At 41.4% G+C, this 16,610-nt stretch overlaps 1 protein-coding gene across 2 annotated transcripts in view; it reads right to left on the bottom strand.

Moving 5' to 3' along the window:
- The window catches only part of DPF2 (double PHD fingers 2), an 84,737-nt gene that overhangs the window by 7,756 nt on the left and 60,371 nt on the right, over window positions 1-16,610 (bottom strand). Inside the window, exons 7-9 of one of the 2 annotated variants that reach the window (XM_068261006.1) lie at window positions 11,684-11,725; window positions 9,129-9,275; window positions 5,899-6,027 (exon numbers count right to left, since the gene is read on the bottom strand). In XM_068261006.1, the coding sequence (XP_068117107.1) occupies window positions 5,899-6,027; window positions 9,129-9,275; window positions 11,684-11,725 (318 nt within the window). The remainder of the gene's footprint in view (window positions 1-5,898; window positions 6,028-9,128; window positions 9,276-11,683; window positions 11,726-16,610) is intronic. The other variant, XM_068261007.1, reaches the window with a different exon arrangement.

Here is a 16,610-nt window from a genome sequence, read left to right as displayed (position 1 = left end):
GGTACATAATGGCATTGGCTGGATAACATGCACCCAAAATCACATCTACCATAAAATACATGCCAGTCAGCTGTGGGTGTAAACAATGTTGGCCAGATGCCTTCTCCCGATACGTAGATCATTCATTCTTCCATTCAACAGTAGGGGTTACATAATCCATTGTAGCAATTGTGTTATCCCAGCCGAAGTGATCTTCACAATGAAAATGTGAATAGTGCAAATATCCAGACAAGTGCAATTTCCAATACCAGCCAGATCATCATTCAACTGAGAAAATAAAAACTTTAATCTTGTGTTTTTAGGTTTTAAACACAAAGTGAACTGCGAGAGTACATGAAAATCCTATTTAGGAGTAGGACCATAGATACAATTCTTTATCATGTTATTTTTAGCTCAGGTTTGACTAGCTGGCGGTTTAATAGGCAGTTCCTAAATCTGACTGGTCACCTGAAAAAAATCTGGTCTCACCTCCCAGACATGGTGCTTAGCTAGACTACAGTAAACATTTCTTATTTAAGTCCAATGAGATGCTGCATTTGTTTTTGCAATCTGAATGACATTTTCAGAAGTAACAAATTTCATTTGTTGGATCACCACATTTTACATTTCCATTGCTTAGATTTTACTTCATTGCAGCAGGTCCTGCAGATGAGGAGAGGACCTGAAAGCCAGCTGTACGATAATGCATGATGCAAAACAAAAATCTAGAAAAGACTACAAAGTAAAATATTTTTCACAGTTCTAAATCAATGTGGAGCTCCAGTTAAACCTGCAGTTTTGTATAGAGTGCATAAGTTAAATCTTGTTAGACTTTTTATTGCTGTCCCTTTATAAATTTCATTTTGAGCGAGAGCAGGATATCATCAACAGTAAAACTTGCAGCAGAAATACTTCTTTGTGTTATAGCAGTAAAAAGGTGTTTTTAATGCTGCCTATTGACAGAGAAATCCACTCCTGTGTTTTTGGTGCCCCACTTAACACAAAACTAAAATACATTTTACCCGGAGTTCTACTTTAACCATTACACATGTCTATTGTGTTATCTCAAAGCTTATGTGGATGGTGTAATTAAAAGTGATCTCAGATACTGTACAAAGAAATGTGGTTAAGGAGAAAAAAAAACGAACTTACCCAGTAACAGCTAGCATAAAGGTACAAACATATTCATACTACAAATTCATGATTAGTATCCAATTTGCGGTGTTAGTCTTTGCTGCGACACGCTATTCATGGAAGAGCGTCATTACCTCCTACGTGAATTTGGTTCAGTTCTAAGTTTGCATTTTGCAGTGAGCAGATGCTCCTTCCATGACCAATAGTAGCCAGTGTTGACAATGGAGTTTAACCGAGGTCAAGGTATATAGACATAATATCGCGGGAATTGCCAAACTCATGTCTGTGTTAGTTGAAAACCTTATTTGTATTCATTGTTTAAGTGATGTGATTTAAAATCATGTAAAACAGTAAAAAAAAAAAAAAAAAAAAAATGTATATTTGCACATGTTGCATAGTCCGCACTGGCTACAATTGTCAACATTACGCTGTACATACCTCTGTGCTATGGAGTAAGCAAGATGGCTCAGGCCAAATTTAAAATATTTAGAAATAGGGTGGAAATTGTGTTTTTTTTTTTTTTTTTACAAATTAATCCACTATGTTATACAGTGCCCTAATTTATATAAAGTTGACCTGTAGGTTTATTCTATTTAACAGTTCATATGATGTAATTTTTTTCCTGCCATTCTCCCCACCTTCTCTTTCTCTCTCCTGCAAGACATACAGGCCCATATGCAATTCACTTTTTCTCCTGAGTTTTCTCCCAGGAGATAATTTTTCATCTTGTATTTAAAATAATTTTTCAGCACTTCGTGAATAAAAAAATTCCAAAAAGTAGGTGAAAAAGTACTATGAAAATGTTGAGTATTCACTAGCTTGCTCATGGCTTAAAAGGCATTTTCTTGATAATTCTCATAGAGTCGACTTGTAGGCCACCGAAGCTTATGCAATAAGACTTAAAAATTGTACTGATGGTCAGGGGTCGAGTCCTGCGTGGACGCGGGTGAACGGCGTCCACCCACTTTTTCTTCAGAGTGTACGCCGTTCACCCTGGCTTGTGTGGAGGGGAGCAGCGCAGAGAAGGTGAGCTATGGGGACAGCGGGGATGGGTGGGCATCTCCCCCCCCCCCATCCCTCACCTTCGTGCTCCCCTTCCTGCCTCTCCCCTCCAGCGTTTTGAAATGTCGGGTCCGGCGGCGAAAGTGGGCGGAGACTTTCCGCCTTCTTCCAGCCGCAAGGGACGCTCCGCTCTGTGTGCGGCTAGAAGACCAGACTAGCCGCACACAGAGCGGAGCGTCCCTTGCGGCTGGAACGCCGGGCCCGACACTTCACAACACTGGAGGGGAGAGGCAGGAAGGGGAGCACGAAGGTGAGGGATGGGGGGAGATGCCCACCCATCCCCGCTGTCCCCATAGCTCTTCTTCTCTGCTCTGCTCCCTCCGGGTGGGGGCACACCTGGCTACCTGGGCACATATACCCCTGCCTACATATACTGGGGACATATACCCCTGGCTACCTGGGCACATATACCCCTGCCTACATATACTTGGGACATATACCCCTGCCTACATATACTGGGCATATATACCCCTGGCTACATATACTGGGCACATATACCCCTGCCTACATATACTGGGCATAAATACCCCTGGCTACATATACTGGGCATATATACCCCTGGCGACATATACTGGGCACATATACCCCTGCCTACATATACTGGGCATATATACCCCTGGCTACATATACTGGGCACATATACCCCTGGCTATATATACTGGGCACATATACCCCTGACTACATATACTGGGGACATATCCCACTGGCTACATATACTGGGGACATATCCCACTGGCTACATATACTGGGCACATATACCCCTGGCTACATATACTAGGCAACTATACCTCTGGCTACATATACTGGGTACTACTATACTCATGGCTACTTATACTGGGGACACCTATAGACCTGGCTACCTGGGGGTACCTATTTTGGGGGAACTGCTGCCAGATTATCTGCATTTTTGTGGAACCGCTGTTATGTATTTTGGGGACCAGCTGCCAGATTATGTGTATGTTAGGGGAACTGCTGATGCCAGATTACGTGTATTTTGGGGAACTGCTGCCAGATTGTGTATGTTTGGAGGACCACTACTGCCAGATTATATGTCCTTTGGGTGTTACGTGTATTTTGGGTGATCCGCTGCCAGGTTTCGCGTATTTTGGGGAACTGCTTCCAAATTATGTGTATGTTGGTGGAACTGCTGCTGCCACATTGTCTATTTTGGGGGAACCACTTCCATATTATCTGTATTTTGGAGGAACTTCGACCAGATTATGTGTCTTTTTGGTGAAATGCTGTCAGATTACATCTATTTTTGGGGGGGATACACTACGGCAGAGCTCAAACTTCCTCGGCAGACCTTTTACATCACTGCTAAGGTCATGTATATTTGGCCCCACCCATGACCACGCCCACGGTGTGCTTGACCACGTCCATTTTTTGCGCGCCGCGCAGGAGTTCTCCAAGTGAGTCCACTCACTTCTTTTCCCAGGACTAGACCCCTGCTGATGGTTCTACATTATAGTGATTATATATGATGGTGCTACAGTCAAACTTTTAAAAAAAAAATTCCATGTCAACCAATTTCTGCATATTAAAATTAGGCCTTGAAAACCTTGCTTACCATGTGACACAAAAAAACTCCATGTGTGGTATAGTTCTGACATTGTACAGACTACATAATCCGTACTAACACAAATTTAGGAAACATTTTGCAGGATTTGCTTTTTAAAATGTAAAAATTATGTTTTAACAAACTGACAAATGAGTTTTGCAATTCATGGAATGTTCACCTCCACATACCTCTATCCTTGCCCCCAGTTATAACCCCATTGTCCAGAGTACTCCAAATCCAGTGTATGGGCACAATATGTATCTGTCCTCTTATTAGTCCGTCTGGTCAAATGATCATGTGCATTGCATAGCATTTTTTCCCATACAAGGATATAACTATGACCATTCTATGCATCAGGTGCTAAGGGAAGTAGACGTTAGCTGTACAGGAGCAACTGTTGCTTACATATAGGGAAGAACAGTCTGAAAATTATATTCACTTAATTGTTAATGAAAAAACTTTACCACTTTAAAAGAAACGATATTGTATAGACAATACATATACTGTAAGGCACTACACATCCTGTAGCACAAAATACAGCAAAGTCCCCAGTATCTGGCACCAGCGGGGATCTCCCGATGCCGGATACACATGCTTGCTGGTTGCTTGAGCAACTGGCGAAATAGCACAAACCTCCCCCCTGAAATATTTACAGAGGCTCAAGCGATGTCTGGCAGTCTCCCTGAACCTCTTCGCATGCTCCAATGGGCTTTCTGGCTCCCCCAGTGCATGGAAGCCAGGGTGTCAGCTGACCCGCATTGGGTCAGGCCAGCTCCCAATCACAGATGCTGGAAGCTCCTAGACGCCCGCGAGGAGGTTCAGGGAGAATGCTAGACGCCGCAGGAGCCTCAATAAGAATTTTTAAGCCTGCCAGGACCCAAAGGAAGCACCCCAGAAGAGTTCCCCGTTATCTCCCAGGCATGCTGGCTAGTTGAGACTTCCAGTTGAATGAATTCCAGATAACAGGGATTTTGCTTATAGCCTTGCTAAAGTATGATTATTTCCAGATTTTAGGATGTAAAAGCGGTGCTAATTTCTTTTTTCTTTTTTTTTATGCCATAAAAGCAGGGGGAAAAAAAATCATACCGCAGTGAGATCTGTGGCAGCCCAGCACTTACCTCCCTGGGATCCAGCGCTGCAATTCTCTCCTCCGGGTGGCGCTGAGCCCCTGTAGTGAGATTGCCCTCTCCCGTCATGACAACGAACGGTGATCTCACCCAAGGGATTCAAAGCCTCTGAGGACCGGAAGGATTGCTGCCAGTGTCTGGATAGCAAGGGAAGGAAAGTACAAAACATTGCCACGCTGTGCTGTCTCCCGCCGGTTACCACTCCTCAGTTATTTTTTCCACCCCAAGCCTGACTCAGGGTTACCGCCAAAGAAGTTAAGCTAAAAAGTCTAACTTTTAATCTTCCCTGCTGTATGGTCACAGGGTTATGCTTACAGGAATAAGCCCACTTAGAAAGACGCTGCGAGAAAAATGTAGTATTAACAAGCTGTAAATTTCTTTCCCAGCAAGCATCCAAGTAAGTAGCTTCCTGTAGGCATATAGGTAGGGACTGTATAAAAAAAATGCGTATATATAGGAGAGACACAGGTGGCGAAGCAGTGTAGACAAGCAGAGGACTGAATCTTTATACAGTTCCGTAAACCTTACTTTAGAAGCTGTACATGCTGGCAGTGCTTAAACATAGCTACCATTACCTACATGTTCTATCCAGTTTGTCTTCTTTATAACTATGCGTCAAGTAGCTCTCGACATGCCATTAGGGAAGACTTTACATAGACTGATTCCAGTTGTATGGTATTCACTTTTATTTTTATATTTGCAATATTTTTTGAATTTCAGTACTTGCAAATATCTGGCGATTAGAAAAGATTGTCTTACAAGTTTATTGCACTGGAAAATAATTAAGATCCATATAAATAAATTTTCTGTACAATTATTAGTTATTTGACAGCGAAATGATGGTTAAAATGTGGGAGAGGTAGTTAGGGGCATGTATTACGTTCAAAAAAGTGTAACCCTTAAACTGAAGACCATCTATAAAGCTCATCTACCGTAGCTTTAATTACATGCATTCTCTGAGCATTACAATATTAGATTTCTCATGTCAAGTGTTTTTCAATGAGTCACCCTCCTTTTTCCCCATGTCTCTCATACCAGAGCGACCACAGTCTGAGCAAGACACCAGGTCTTCTGGCTGGCTTGTTTTCTTGTTGATCTTAGAGTCTCCGAGACAAAAATCACAGTAGTTGTTGGGCAAAGCCAGACCATCTGGACCTTTCTTGGCTAAATAAAAAGAAAATATATTAGATATAGAACCACTCATGCACATTTATTTGCACATTTATTTATTAAAATAAGGATGAAAATGTTTCAACCTAAAAATCCATTAAACAGTGATCTATGGATTATCTCACTGCAGCAAAGCTGCAAACCTGACAGTCATGTGACAACTGCAAGTCAAACAGGAAAAACAGAAAGGAGCTTGGCATTGGAGAGTAATCAGCAATCTGGGCAATGTCACCTCCCACACAGTGTTAGGATGTCTCAGTGGAAATCTGGGCCTCTCCCCTCCCATAATTGTAAGCTTGAGTATCCATGATCTGGGACATTCGCCTATATGCATTTAACTTCCTCTCCTTAGTTTTCTTCTAGGATATAATTTTTCATCTTCTCTTTTACATAACTTTTCAGCACTTTCAAGTTGAGAAAGTACCAAAAAGTAGGTGAAGAAGTACTAAAAATTATTTAGAGTATTTCCTTTCTTGCTGGTGGTTTAAAGAGGCGCAGTCAGCCATACTATCTCAGAACCCCCTCAGAATTTTTATATAGTTAAAAAAAAGAAAATCCTTCTAATAATTCTCCATTTTAACAGTCTGTCTTGAAGCCAATCCTGATGTCATTTCCTCCCTTACTCTCCCTCCTGATTGTGTATGCATTGCCAGCCCACCTCCCAGTCTTAAGGCACTGCCACTCAGCTCTGCAATAGAAAGTGCATTTCCTCAGCATGAGAAATATTGGCCAATCAGAGAGGAACAGCAGTGTGGGTGGGAAAACCGGAGGGAACGAGGCTTCAGCCAATCAGGCTGCATTAGTCAAGAATGAGGGGAAAGTAAAGAAGCAAAATAAGACCACCCAGCATGCCCTGCAACTTGTTGTATGCGGCAGATGTACCAAATAAGAGCCAGGAAAACTGGAGAATGTTGTTTTATGGATAAGAAAACTATTGATTTTTAACTTTTGGATTGCCGGGTTAGCATACTTATTACTGGTTTACCAGATAAAAATAAAGAATTTATTTTTGATTTTATGCCCGACAGTTACACTTTACAGGCCATTTTATTAATATGGTGTCAGAATATCACCAAGGAGAAAACTTGGGAGAAAAGGTGAATTGCACATGGGCCCTTGGAACCGGAGGGTAAGAGTGGAGAAGGAAGAGCCTTGATGCAATTAACTAACCCACTTTTTTTGTTCTATTTGACTTCTTTGCATAGTCAGAAAATTATTTCACTACACTTGCCAGAATAGGGTTGGGGGAAGGAACTGCAGTGAACAGATACCTGTATCTAGATATCCTAGGTAAGAGGTACAGATTTTATTTAGCTTTCTAAATATATTTTAAAATGTTCATTTTATAAACAGGCACAGTTCCTTTATTATTCTGTTCCTCACATGTAACAAACACATGCATCTCTCACTTAAACAGCAAAGAGGTGTAAAGGAACACATGAGATACAAAAATACAAGAATAGATCTCCTTCCTCCCCTCCCTCTCTCGGTTTTAGTTGGACTGGTTTAAGATCAGAGAATTTTGTACTATTGGTCTAAGGGTGCATACACACATCAGACTATAGTCTTTGGAAAATGAAAGATCACAGACCAATCACAGACCATTCATGTAGTATGAGAGCATTTCTATACAGTCTATTCTATGGAGCTGAACTCCCCATCAGAAAAAAATCTTTGCAAGATTGTCAGTTAAACAAGGTGTGTATGATGATCTGCAGATCTCAGACTATGAATGCAATTTGCAGGAACAGATCTATGGCAGGAACAGATCTTTTGCAGATACTGATCTTTTGTGTCTGTACAGCATCTGTGTGTGCAGCATCTTGCAAAGATTTTTTTTTCTGATGGGGAGTTCAGCTCCATAGAAGACTGTGAAGGTATGGCTCTCATACTACATGAAGGGTGGTAAGATTGGTCTGTGATCTTTCATTTTCCAAAGACTATAGTCTGATGTGTGTATGCACCTAAAGTATCAAGTATTCTGTAGCTAAAAAAAATGTAACACACATAAAATACATTAGATATGACTAACCAACTGGAGAGCCTGATTTCACAGAGTGAACACAAATTCAGTATCCACATCTCAAATAATCTTTTGAGCCACTTCTCTAACCTGCCCAGAGTGCCTCCTATCTGTTCCAAGCAATACCATTTGGTCAACAAAAAGGATCCCACCAAAGCATTTATTTCTGCAGGGGGAAAAGTCCCTAGGTCCTAGGATGTACTTTTTCCAAGTTTTGAAGAAGCTTTTGGAGTGCTATTCCAGGGCCTGAAAGGCACGTAATTTCAGAAAAACGGTTGGAGAGTTATTTCTTGGGGTGAGCAAGAGTCGGGTGTTGAAGTGAAGTCCTGACCTGGAAATTTGTGAATGCTGCCTTAAAGTTGCAGAAAAGCAGTGAGCAGTTGGGCATTTAAGTGCTACCAACTACCATGAAGGCAAACAGTTTACAGTTCTGTTATTTATCAAGAACTAGAACCTGTAGGCCTCGGCTGCTACGCCCCTCACCCCCCCCCCCCCCCCCATCCCATGCAATGTCTGCACAGTCAGCGTGCAAGCACCACCAAGCGCACACAAGCCTGCCCCTGCACCCATCCTCCTGTGCTATCCCAAGTCCGACTGTGTGCCACACAGACACAGGACGATGCAGGGACACAGGGAGATTATTATATAGGATAGGAAAGAATGCAGGAGATAGCTCAGACACTGCCGATAATGGTTCATGAGGGATGCTCTACTGCAATTGAAATAGCTGTTCTAGCTTTCCTTATTGAAAATCCCTTTCAAAAGTTGGCTAAAGGCATCTGCATGAACCCACAAGAATGAATTTCATAGCTTTGCCTACTGAAAATGATTTGTCACATCTATAGGTAAATTTACCTTCTTCCATTTCAAGCTAGATAACCAAAAAATAACTACATGTAGATTTTTGAGTAATGTAAAGAAACAGAAGATTGATATGAAAAATAAATGCAAGTCTGGTAACGTTGTACTATTCTGTACATTATATGGAAACAGGCGCATACGGTTCTTTATGAAAAACAAAAGTTCCTATATCAACGTAGTACTACAGAGAGCAGATTAAGTGAAAACTCACATTTTTGCTCCTCAGGTCGATGCATGATAGGCGTAGGTGGCTGGGAATCCTCCTTATCCTCTGCTCCTGCACCCTCTTCATCAACCAGATGAGAGTGTGCATAATGGTAGCTCAAGCCAGGCCGGTTCTTGTATCGTTTTCCACAGACTGGGGAAAAAGAAAAGAAACAGTAAAATGAGAGACCAGAAAAACAAGACAGAAATTAGATTAAGAAATGAAAAATGGAGGACAAACTGAACAGAGAAGGTGCAATGAAAAAGCTGGATAAACAAACCATTTTCTAACCACTCCAGCAACAGAAGTGTTAACACATAATAGCAAAGCCTGGATAGAACTGGGCATGGGAGTGAGGAGTGCACAGACTGCAAGCTTATAACCTATTCCCATCAACCCTAAGGAATACTCTACGTCTAATTCTTGTAAGCGTTTTGTGTCTTCTATAATTAGATCACTGGCTGCCATTTACCACTCCATTCAATTACTTGGGAACTATTACTCCACAAAGTAAATCACATTTCCTTTATTACTACTTAGTATATCCTGTTCTCTACAGCAACGGAAGACAACAATCACCTACAATGTAAACAGTGGAAAATAACTATAATATTAAAGCAACTATATAGCTTTTTTAATGCAAGTTTTATGAATTATTAACTTGCAAAAATGTCAATAGTTCTCAACATTACACCAGGAAAATAATCATCATAAAAAAAAGTTTTTTTTTTATTTCCACTGACATGAAACAGTGCATTATGGAAGTCACTTCTTGCTCATTTGAAGCTGAACACAGAATAACCCTCTTTACATAATCAACTGGACAGGTCTTATCTGCCCAACATGTTCAGTTTTTCAAGATTAATGCTAGGTACACACCATACAATTTTCTGTTAGATTTACCTGTCAGATAGATAATTTCCAACATGATGGAAATTATCTATCTAACCATCTATCTGCCTAGCAATTAGGCATTGTTCTACTCAGCAGAAGATAACCAGAAGACAATGCACCAGAGATAATGACCAGTCTCTACAGAAAATAATCTAACAGAAAATTGTATGGTGAAATCGAACAGAAAATGGTATGATGTGTACTAGGCATTATACAGAGCCACCACTTTCAATGGCACGGATACTGGAAAAGCATCCTCAATAAAATGCCTGGTTTCTGCATCCTGCTGTTTGCGTGTACCAGCATACTGTGCATGCACAAAGCCATGGCTGTGTGTGGTATGGTAGAAAAGGAGTGGGCAGCAGGGAGGCACAACCTAGCACCTGTTTATCTGAAATGGGCCTAATGGCTGGTTTGGTATGAAATACTTGTACATCGCAAAACCTACAGGATCTTCTCAAAAAATTAGCATATTGTGATAAAGTTCATTATTTTCTGTAAAGTACTGATAAACATTAGACTTTCATATATTTTAGATTCAAATACACACAACTGAAGTAGTTCAAGCCTTTTTTTGTTTTAATATTGATGATTTTGGCATACAGCTCATAAAAACCCAAATTTCCTATCTCAAAAAATTTGCATATTTCATCCGACCAATAAAAGAAAAGTGTTTTTAAAACAAAAAAAAGTCAACCTTGCTGTAAAGCAGGGAGAAGAAAGATTTTACAAGAGGCAAACACTGACTAAATAATTTATAGAGTAGTATTGCAAAAAAAATAAGCAATTTTATAAAAAAATTTTGATTATAGTTCCGCTTTAAAAAATGAACAATTTTGAAATTCACGTCTTTAAAAGTGTTAACTATATAAGAATTGAAAACGAGATTAAGGAAATTGAGAAACTGAGTACAACACACAAAAGATAATGAAAGTGGTGAAATTTGTAAATTATGAACTTCCCCATGCATGGTCTTTGGGGGTTCTGGGAAGTTAGACTGTAATAATTACACTGCTAGTTAAATCAAACGATTCTATGCTGCAAATATTTACTCTACATTAACCTTTCTATTGAGTGCAAAACTGAGAATTATCGGATTTCTGAGCTACTGTGAAGAAGTTCTGTGGTATGTCACAAAAAGCTTGCAGTAAGGAATACAAAGTGCTCTTCACATTATTCATTAGTAGGCTGTTCTCAATACAGACATCAGTTGGTTTTACCAGGCGTTCTCTGTAAAATATTTCTGAAATGGTTCTGACAATCGTTCGGCTGCTTGAAGAGAGTTTGAAAGCCATGTTTGCTTAGTAGCAGAAAAAGAAAAAAGGTACAAATTGCAAAACTCAGACTAATAAAATGAAGCAATAATTCAGTAGTTTTACATGGCAAGTGAGAGGTACATTCAAGATCATCCACCTGGGACCTACCATCAGTGTTTCTTGTATAAAGAACACAAATAATGGCAATCAGCAAGTTACAGGAAATAATTGTACCAGGAAGGAGAGTATTAATAAAATCAGGGTATGAAGGACATAAGTTTACAGACACCAAAGTAATGGCGACTGGTATGGCTGGAGGATAGAAGACAAAGCATGCTAAGCTGCAGTGCTGGGGAACATGGGCAGAGCAGGGGGTCATGGCAAATTTGCGCCACAAGCAAGTTCAACTACCTCTTTCGGAGAATTTCGAAGTTTGCTTTAGTTTGTAACTGTCTGAAACGAAGAGAGAGAGAGAAAAAGAAAGATAGGAGTGAGTTGACTAACTACACAAAGACAGCAGAAAGAGCAAGTGAAGCAAAAGATATACTGACTGCAAAGGGCCCTGCAGGGAATAGAGAGACAGCAGCATTCCAGAAATGATCAATAGATATGAAGGAGCACTGAACACAAATTATGCAACTCAAGAGGGAGAGGAGCATACAAAGAGCCAACTCAAACCTCCTTTGTGTTTCGCCTGCAAAACATGAAGAATTGCCAAACTCCGATTGCTCAGATCCTCTCAGAGAAACAATACATTTCTACATAGTTTATAGATTGTGACTTTTCAGTTACACTTTGTGGACTGGACACAAAAAATCTGTAAACTGACATTAATATAACAGGTAAAACATAGGAACAAAAAACAAAAAAGACAATGGAGTGAAATAAAGGGACCCTGCCAAATACCAGGGCAGGATGGTGTGTCATGTACAGTCATTTACAGAAAGGATTCAATGCTGTTTGTAATGCTAACTTTAATAAACCTTTCATGACAACAAATAGGGTGGAGAGGGGAGGAATCAACTACTTCATGATTAGAGATTGTCAATGAGATGACTTCAAATTGTCTGCAGCCTGGAAAAGCAACAATCAGAAGCAGAAGGAAGCACATTTTACTGGCCCAGCTGCAGACAATTTGCATACAAGCTGTAAATATAAGCATCCCACTGGCTCATTCATGGTACATATACACACACCTGCTTTATCAGTTACTATATAAAGTTACCAATCTTCCATGATATCAAATATGGAGGACAGAAAGATATCAATCACTTCATTATATAGAACGTATTTAGCAATACGATATTTTACTCCCCCTTTACCAAGCTGAAACAGTTTCAACAGCAATCGCTTTCTTCACAATTAGATTGCTTCTTTAGCTACTTCCAAATATATGTTTCACCAATGATAGTTTCCCATCTTTATTTTTTTTAGTCCATTCTCATTTTGTGTACAGGATTGCCTGAATTTATTTCCATAACACAACATGAGAATCTGAATTTTACATCCTAAAAGAAATACAAAGCTGAAATGGTATAAAGAAGATGATATGTAATAGTTTATGTTTGGCAATTCACAGCCGCCTTACAGCTCGGTGTGACAGATTTTCATGCAGCTGCATGCTATGGCACAGATGGTGCCCTCTGTTTCACAGCTGTTGTGCGCATCTCATTGGTTTCTGGATGTGTGGGCACAGATAGGAGCTGCTCTTTTACACTGTATACCTCTGCCACACAGTACAGGCGTGTACAGAATACTGAGCAACTGCAAGAATCAAAGTACTGAACTAAACCCTAATGTACATACTGGGTAGCAAAAAGTTAATGACTATTATAAACACAAATCTTTAGCAGTGATGATCTACGACTTACACAATAAAGCATTACCGAAATAAACAATGATGGTGGAGTAATTTGTATTGGTTTATTAAAGTGCATTGGTTATGACAAGTAATGTGGAAGCGGTCATCAGTGAGCTCTCACTTACTGGCTGTAATGCTTATCCTCTCACTAAAGATTTGCTACAAACATGTTAGTGTTGCCCAACAGTTTGTTGTTTTTCCAATATATAATTACTACAGGGAGTCTGAAGCGATTTTAAAAACCAAAAACAGATACTTACCTAAGGAGAGGGAAGGCTCTGGGTCCAATAGAGCCTTCCCATTCTCCTCACCATCCCCGCCTTCCCCCCATTAGCAGTCTGCAACCGATCGGTCGTAGACTGCTCTCTTCCGCTTTGGCTGGGCTTCAGAAGCACTCGGGCTCCCAAAGACAGGCGGCTCTGTACTAAGCACGCACGGTCTCTCTCGCGCAATTGCTCATGTACAGTACAAAGCCACCTGTCTTCGGGAGGACTCTGCCTCCCAATACTTACCTAAGGAGAGGGAAGGCTCTGGGTCCAATAGAGCCTTCCCATTCTCCTCACCATCCCCGCCTTCCCCCCATTAGCAGTCTGCAACCGATCGGTCGTAGACTGCTCTCTTCCGCTTTGGCTGGGCTTCAGAAGCACTCGGGCTCCCAAAGACAGGCGGCTCTGTACTAAGCACGCACGGTCTCTCTCGCGCAATTGCTCATGTACAGTACAAAGCCACCTGTCTTCGGGAGGACTCTGCCTCCCAATACTTACCTAAGGAGAGGGAAGGCTCTGAGTCCAATAGAGCCTTCCCATTCTCCTCACCATCCCCGCCTTCCCCCCATTAGCAGTCTGCAACCGATCGGTCGTAGACTGCTCTCTTCCGCTTTGGCTGGGCTTCAGAAGCACTCGGGCTCCCAAAGACAGGCGGCTCTGTACTAAGCACGCACAGTCTCTCTCGCGCAATTGCTCATGTACAGTACAAAGCCACCTGTCTTCGGGAGGACTCTGCCTCCCAATACTTACCTAAGGAGAGGGAAGGCTCTGGGTCCAATAGAGCCTTCCCATTCTCCTCACCATCCCCGCCTTCCCCCCATTAGCAGTCTGCAACCGATCGGTCGTAGACTGCTCTCTTCCGCTTTGGCTGGGCTTCAGAAGCACTCGGGCTCCCAAAGACAGGCGGCTCTGTACTAAGCACGCACAGTCTCTCTCGCGCAATTGCGCATGTACAGTACAAAGCCACCTGTCTTCGGGAGGACTCTGCCTCCCAAGGTTAGAGATTTGAATGGAGGCGCCTGCAGGGGAAAGAGGTGACTGTAGCCTCCCCTCTCAAAGAGGAACTGTTTACGAGAATTTTAAAATTTAAAAACGCATACAAATAAGAAGTACATTTCTCCCAGAGTAAAATGAGCCATAAATTACTTTTCTCCTATGTTGCGGTCACTTACAGTAGGTAGTAGAAATCTGACATTACTGACAGATTTTGGACTAGCCCATCTTCTTATAAGGGGTTCTCAGGGTTTTCTTTATTTTTAAAAGCATTTAGTGAACGACAGTTGCTCCGTCCAACTGCCAAATAGTGTGCAGCGAGCAAGGAGGCTGGCTAGCATCTTTACGTAAATCTTTTTCAGGGAATGTCTCTATAAAGAATAAAGGCCATGATGAGAATCCCCTATGGAGAGATGGACTAGCCCAAAACATGTCGGTAATGTCAGATTTCTACTACCTACTGTGACAGCAACATAGGAGAGAAGTAATTTATGGCTCATTTTACCGAGACACTTCCTCTTTAAAGAGAATCTCTACTCTAAAATTCTTACAATAAAAAGCATACCATTCTATTTATTATGTTCTCCTGGGCCCCTCTGTGCTGTTTCTGCCACTCCCTGCTGCAATCCTGGCTTGTAATTGCCAGTTTTAGGCAGTGTTTACAAACAAAATACATGGCTGCTAAAGCTTGTGATAGGCTCTGAGAAGCTCTGTCTGTGACCCACACAGAGCTTGCAGGGGACATGGAGAGGGTGCGTATAGCTTCTATCCTATCACAAGCAGAGCTGCACATTCCAGCCTGAGTGCCTGGGCCCGACAAAGTCGTCAGAGGAAAGATTAGATCATATAACAGAGATAATACAGCCACTGTGCAACTAGGAAAGGCTGCAGTAAGACAGACCACATTAGAACAGGTATAGGAACTTATAGGATAGAAGAAATAAGGCTGAAAATTTTGTTACAGAGTCTCTTTAAGTATCTGTTTTTTGTTTTTAAAGAGACTCCGTAACAAAAATTGCATCCTGTTTTTTATCATCCTACAGGTTCCAAAAGCTATTCTAATGTGTTCTGGCTTACTGCAGCACTTTGTACTATCACAGTCTCTGTAATAAATCAATGTATCTTTCCCTTGTCAGACTTGTCAGCCTGTGTCTGGAAGGCTGCCAAGTTCTTCAGTGTTGTGGTTCTGCTATGAACTCCCCCCTCAGGGGGGAAAGAAACACACAAATGATCTCTTGAGATTCAAAAGGAATGCTGTATACAGCCTGCTTGTGTATGGATGTATTTTCTATGTGTGGACATACTGTACATCAACCTACTTCCTGTTTTGGTGGCCATTTTGTTTGTTTATAAACAAACTTTTTAAAACTGTTTTTAACCACTTTTAATGCGGCGGGGAGCGGCAAAATTGTGACAGAGGGTAATAGGAGATGTCCCCTAACGCACTGGTATGTTTACTTTTGTGCGATTTTAACAATACAGATTCTCTTTAAATGGAACCTTAACTGAGAGGGATATGGATGTTTCCAACAAGCCTCTGTTGTCTCTAAAAGGACAACTGCGGTCAAAATTCCCCCTCTATTCCACATGATCTGTAAGATCATTATAAACTCAAAAAGTAAAACAGAATTGTGTTAAAAAGTACACAAAATACGAATGTTGACCTTTGATTTTCTTAGAAGGTTATCATGTGAATAGATGGACAGGAAGTGTTCTGCAGCTCTACCACTGAAAAAGAAGCTTTTGTTCATTAAAGATACAGAGGAGGAAATTTTATTTGTATGACCAAAATGTCAAAGATGCAATGATCCAGAGGCTTCCCCCTACCGAGGTGAGTACACCCCAGGGGAACTTTTTCTTTGTTACAGAGTCTCTTTAAAGAGAACCCGAGGTGTGTAAAGAATGTTATCTGCATACAGAGGCTGGATCTGCCTATACAGCCCAGCCTCTGTTGCTATCCCAAACCCCACTAAGGTCCCCCTGCACTCTGCAATCCCTCATAAATCACAGCCATGCTGTGAGGCTGTGTTTACATCTGTAGTGTCAGTCTCAGCTGCTCCCCCGCCTCCTGCATAGCTCCGGTCCCTGCCCCCGTCCCTTCCCTCCAATCAGCAGGGAGGGAAGGGATGCAGGCGGGGACTGGAGTTCTGCAGGAGGCGGGGAGAGCAGCAGACTGACACTATAGAGATAAACACAGCCAGCTCTGACAAGCTGTTTG

Source organism: Hyperolius riggenbachi, chromosome 11, assembly GCF_040937935.1.
Source record: "Hyperolius riggenbachi isolate aHypRig1 chromosome 11, aHypRig1.pri, whole genome shotgun sequence".
Lineage (NCBI taxonomy): Eukaryota > Metazoa > Chordata > Amphibia > Anura > Hyperoliidae > Hyperolius > Hyperolius riggenbachi.
Note: the sequence above shows the minus strand (reverse complement) of the source record. Positions and strands in the feature narration are given on the sequence as shown.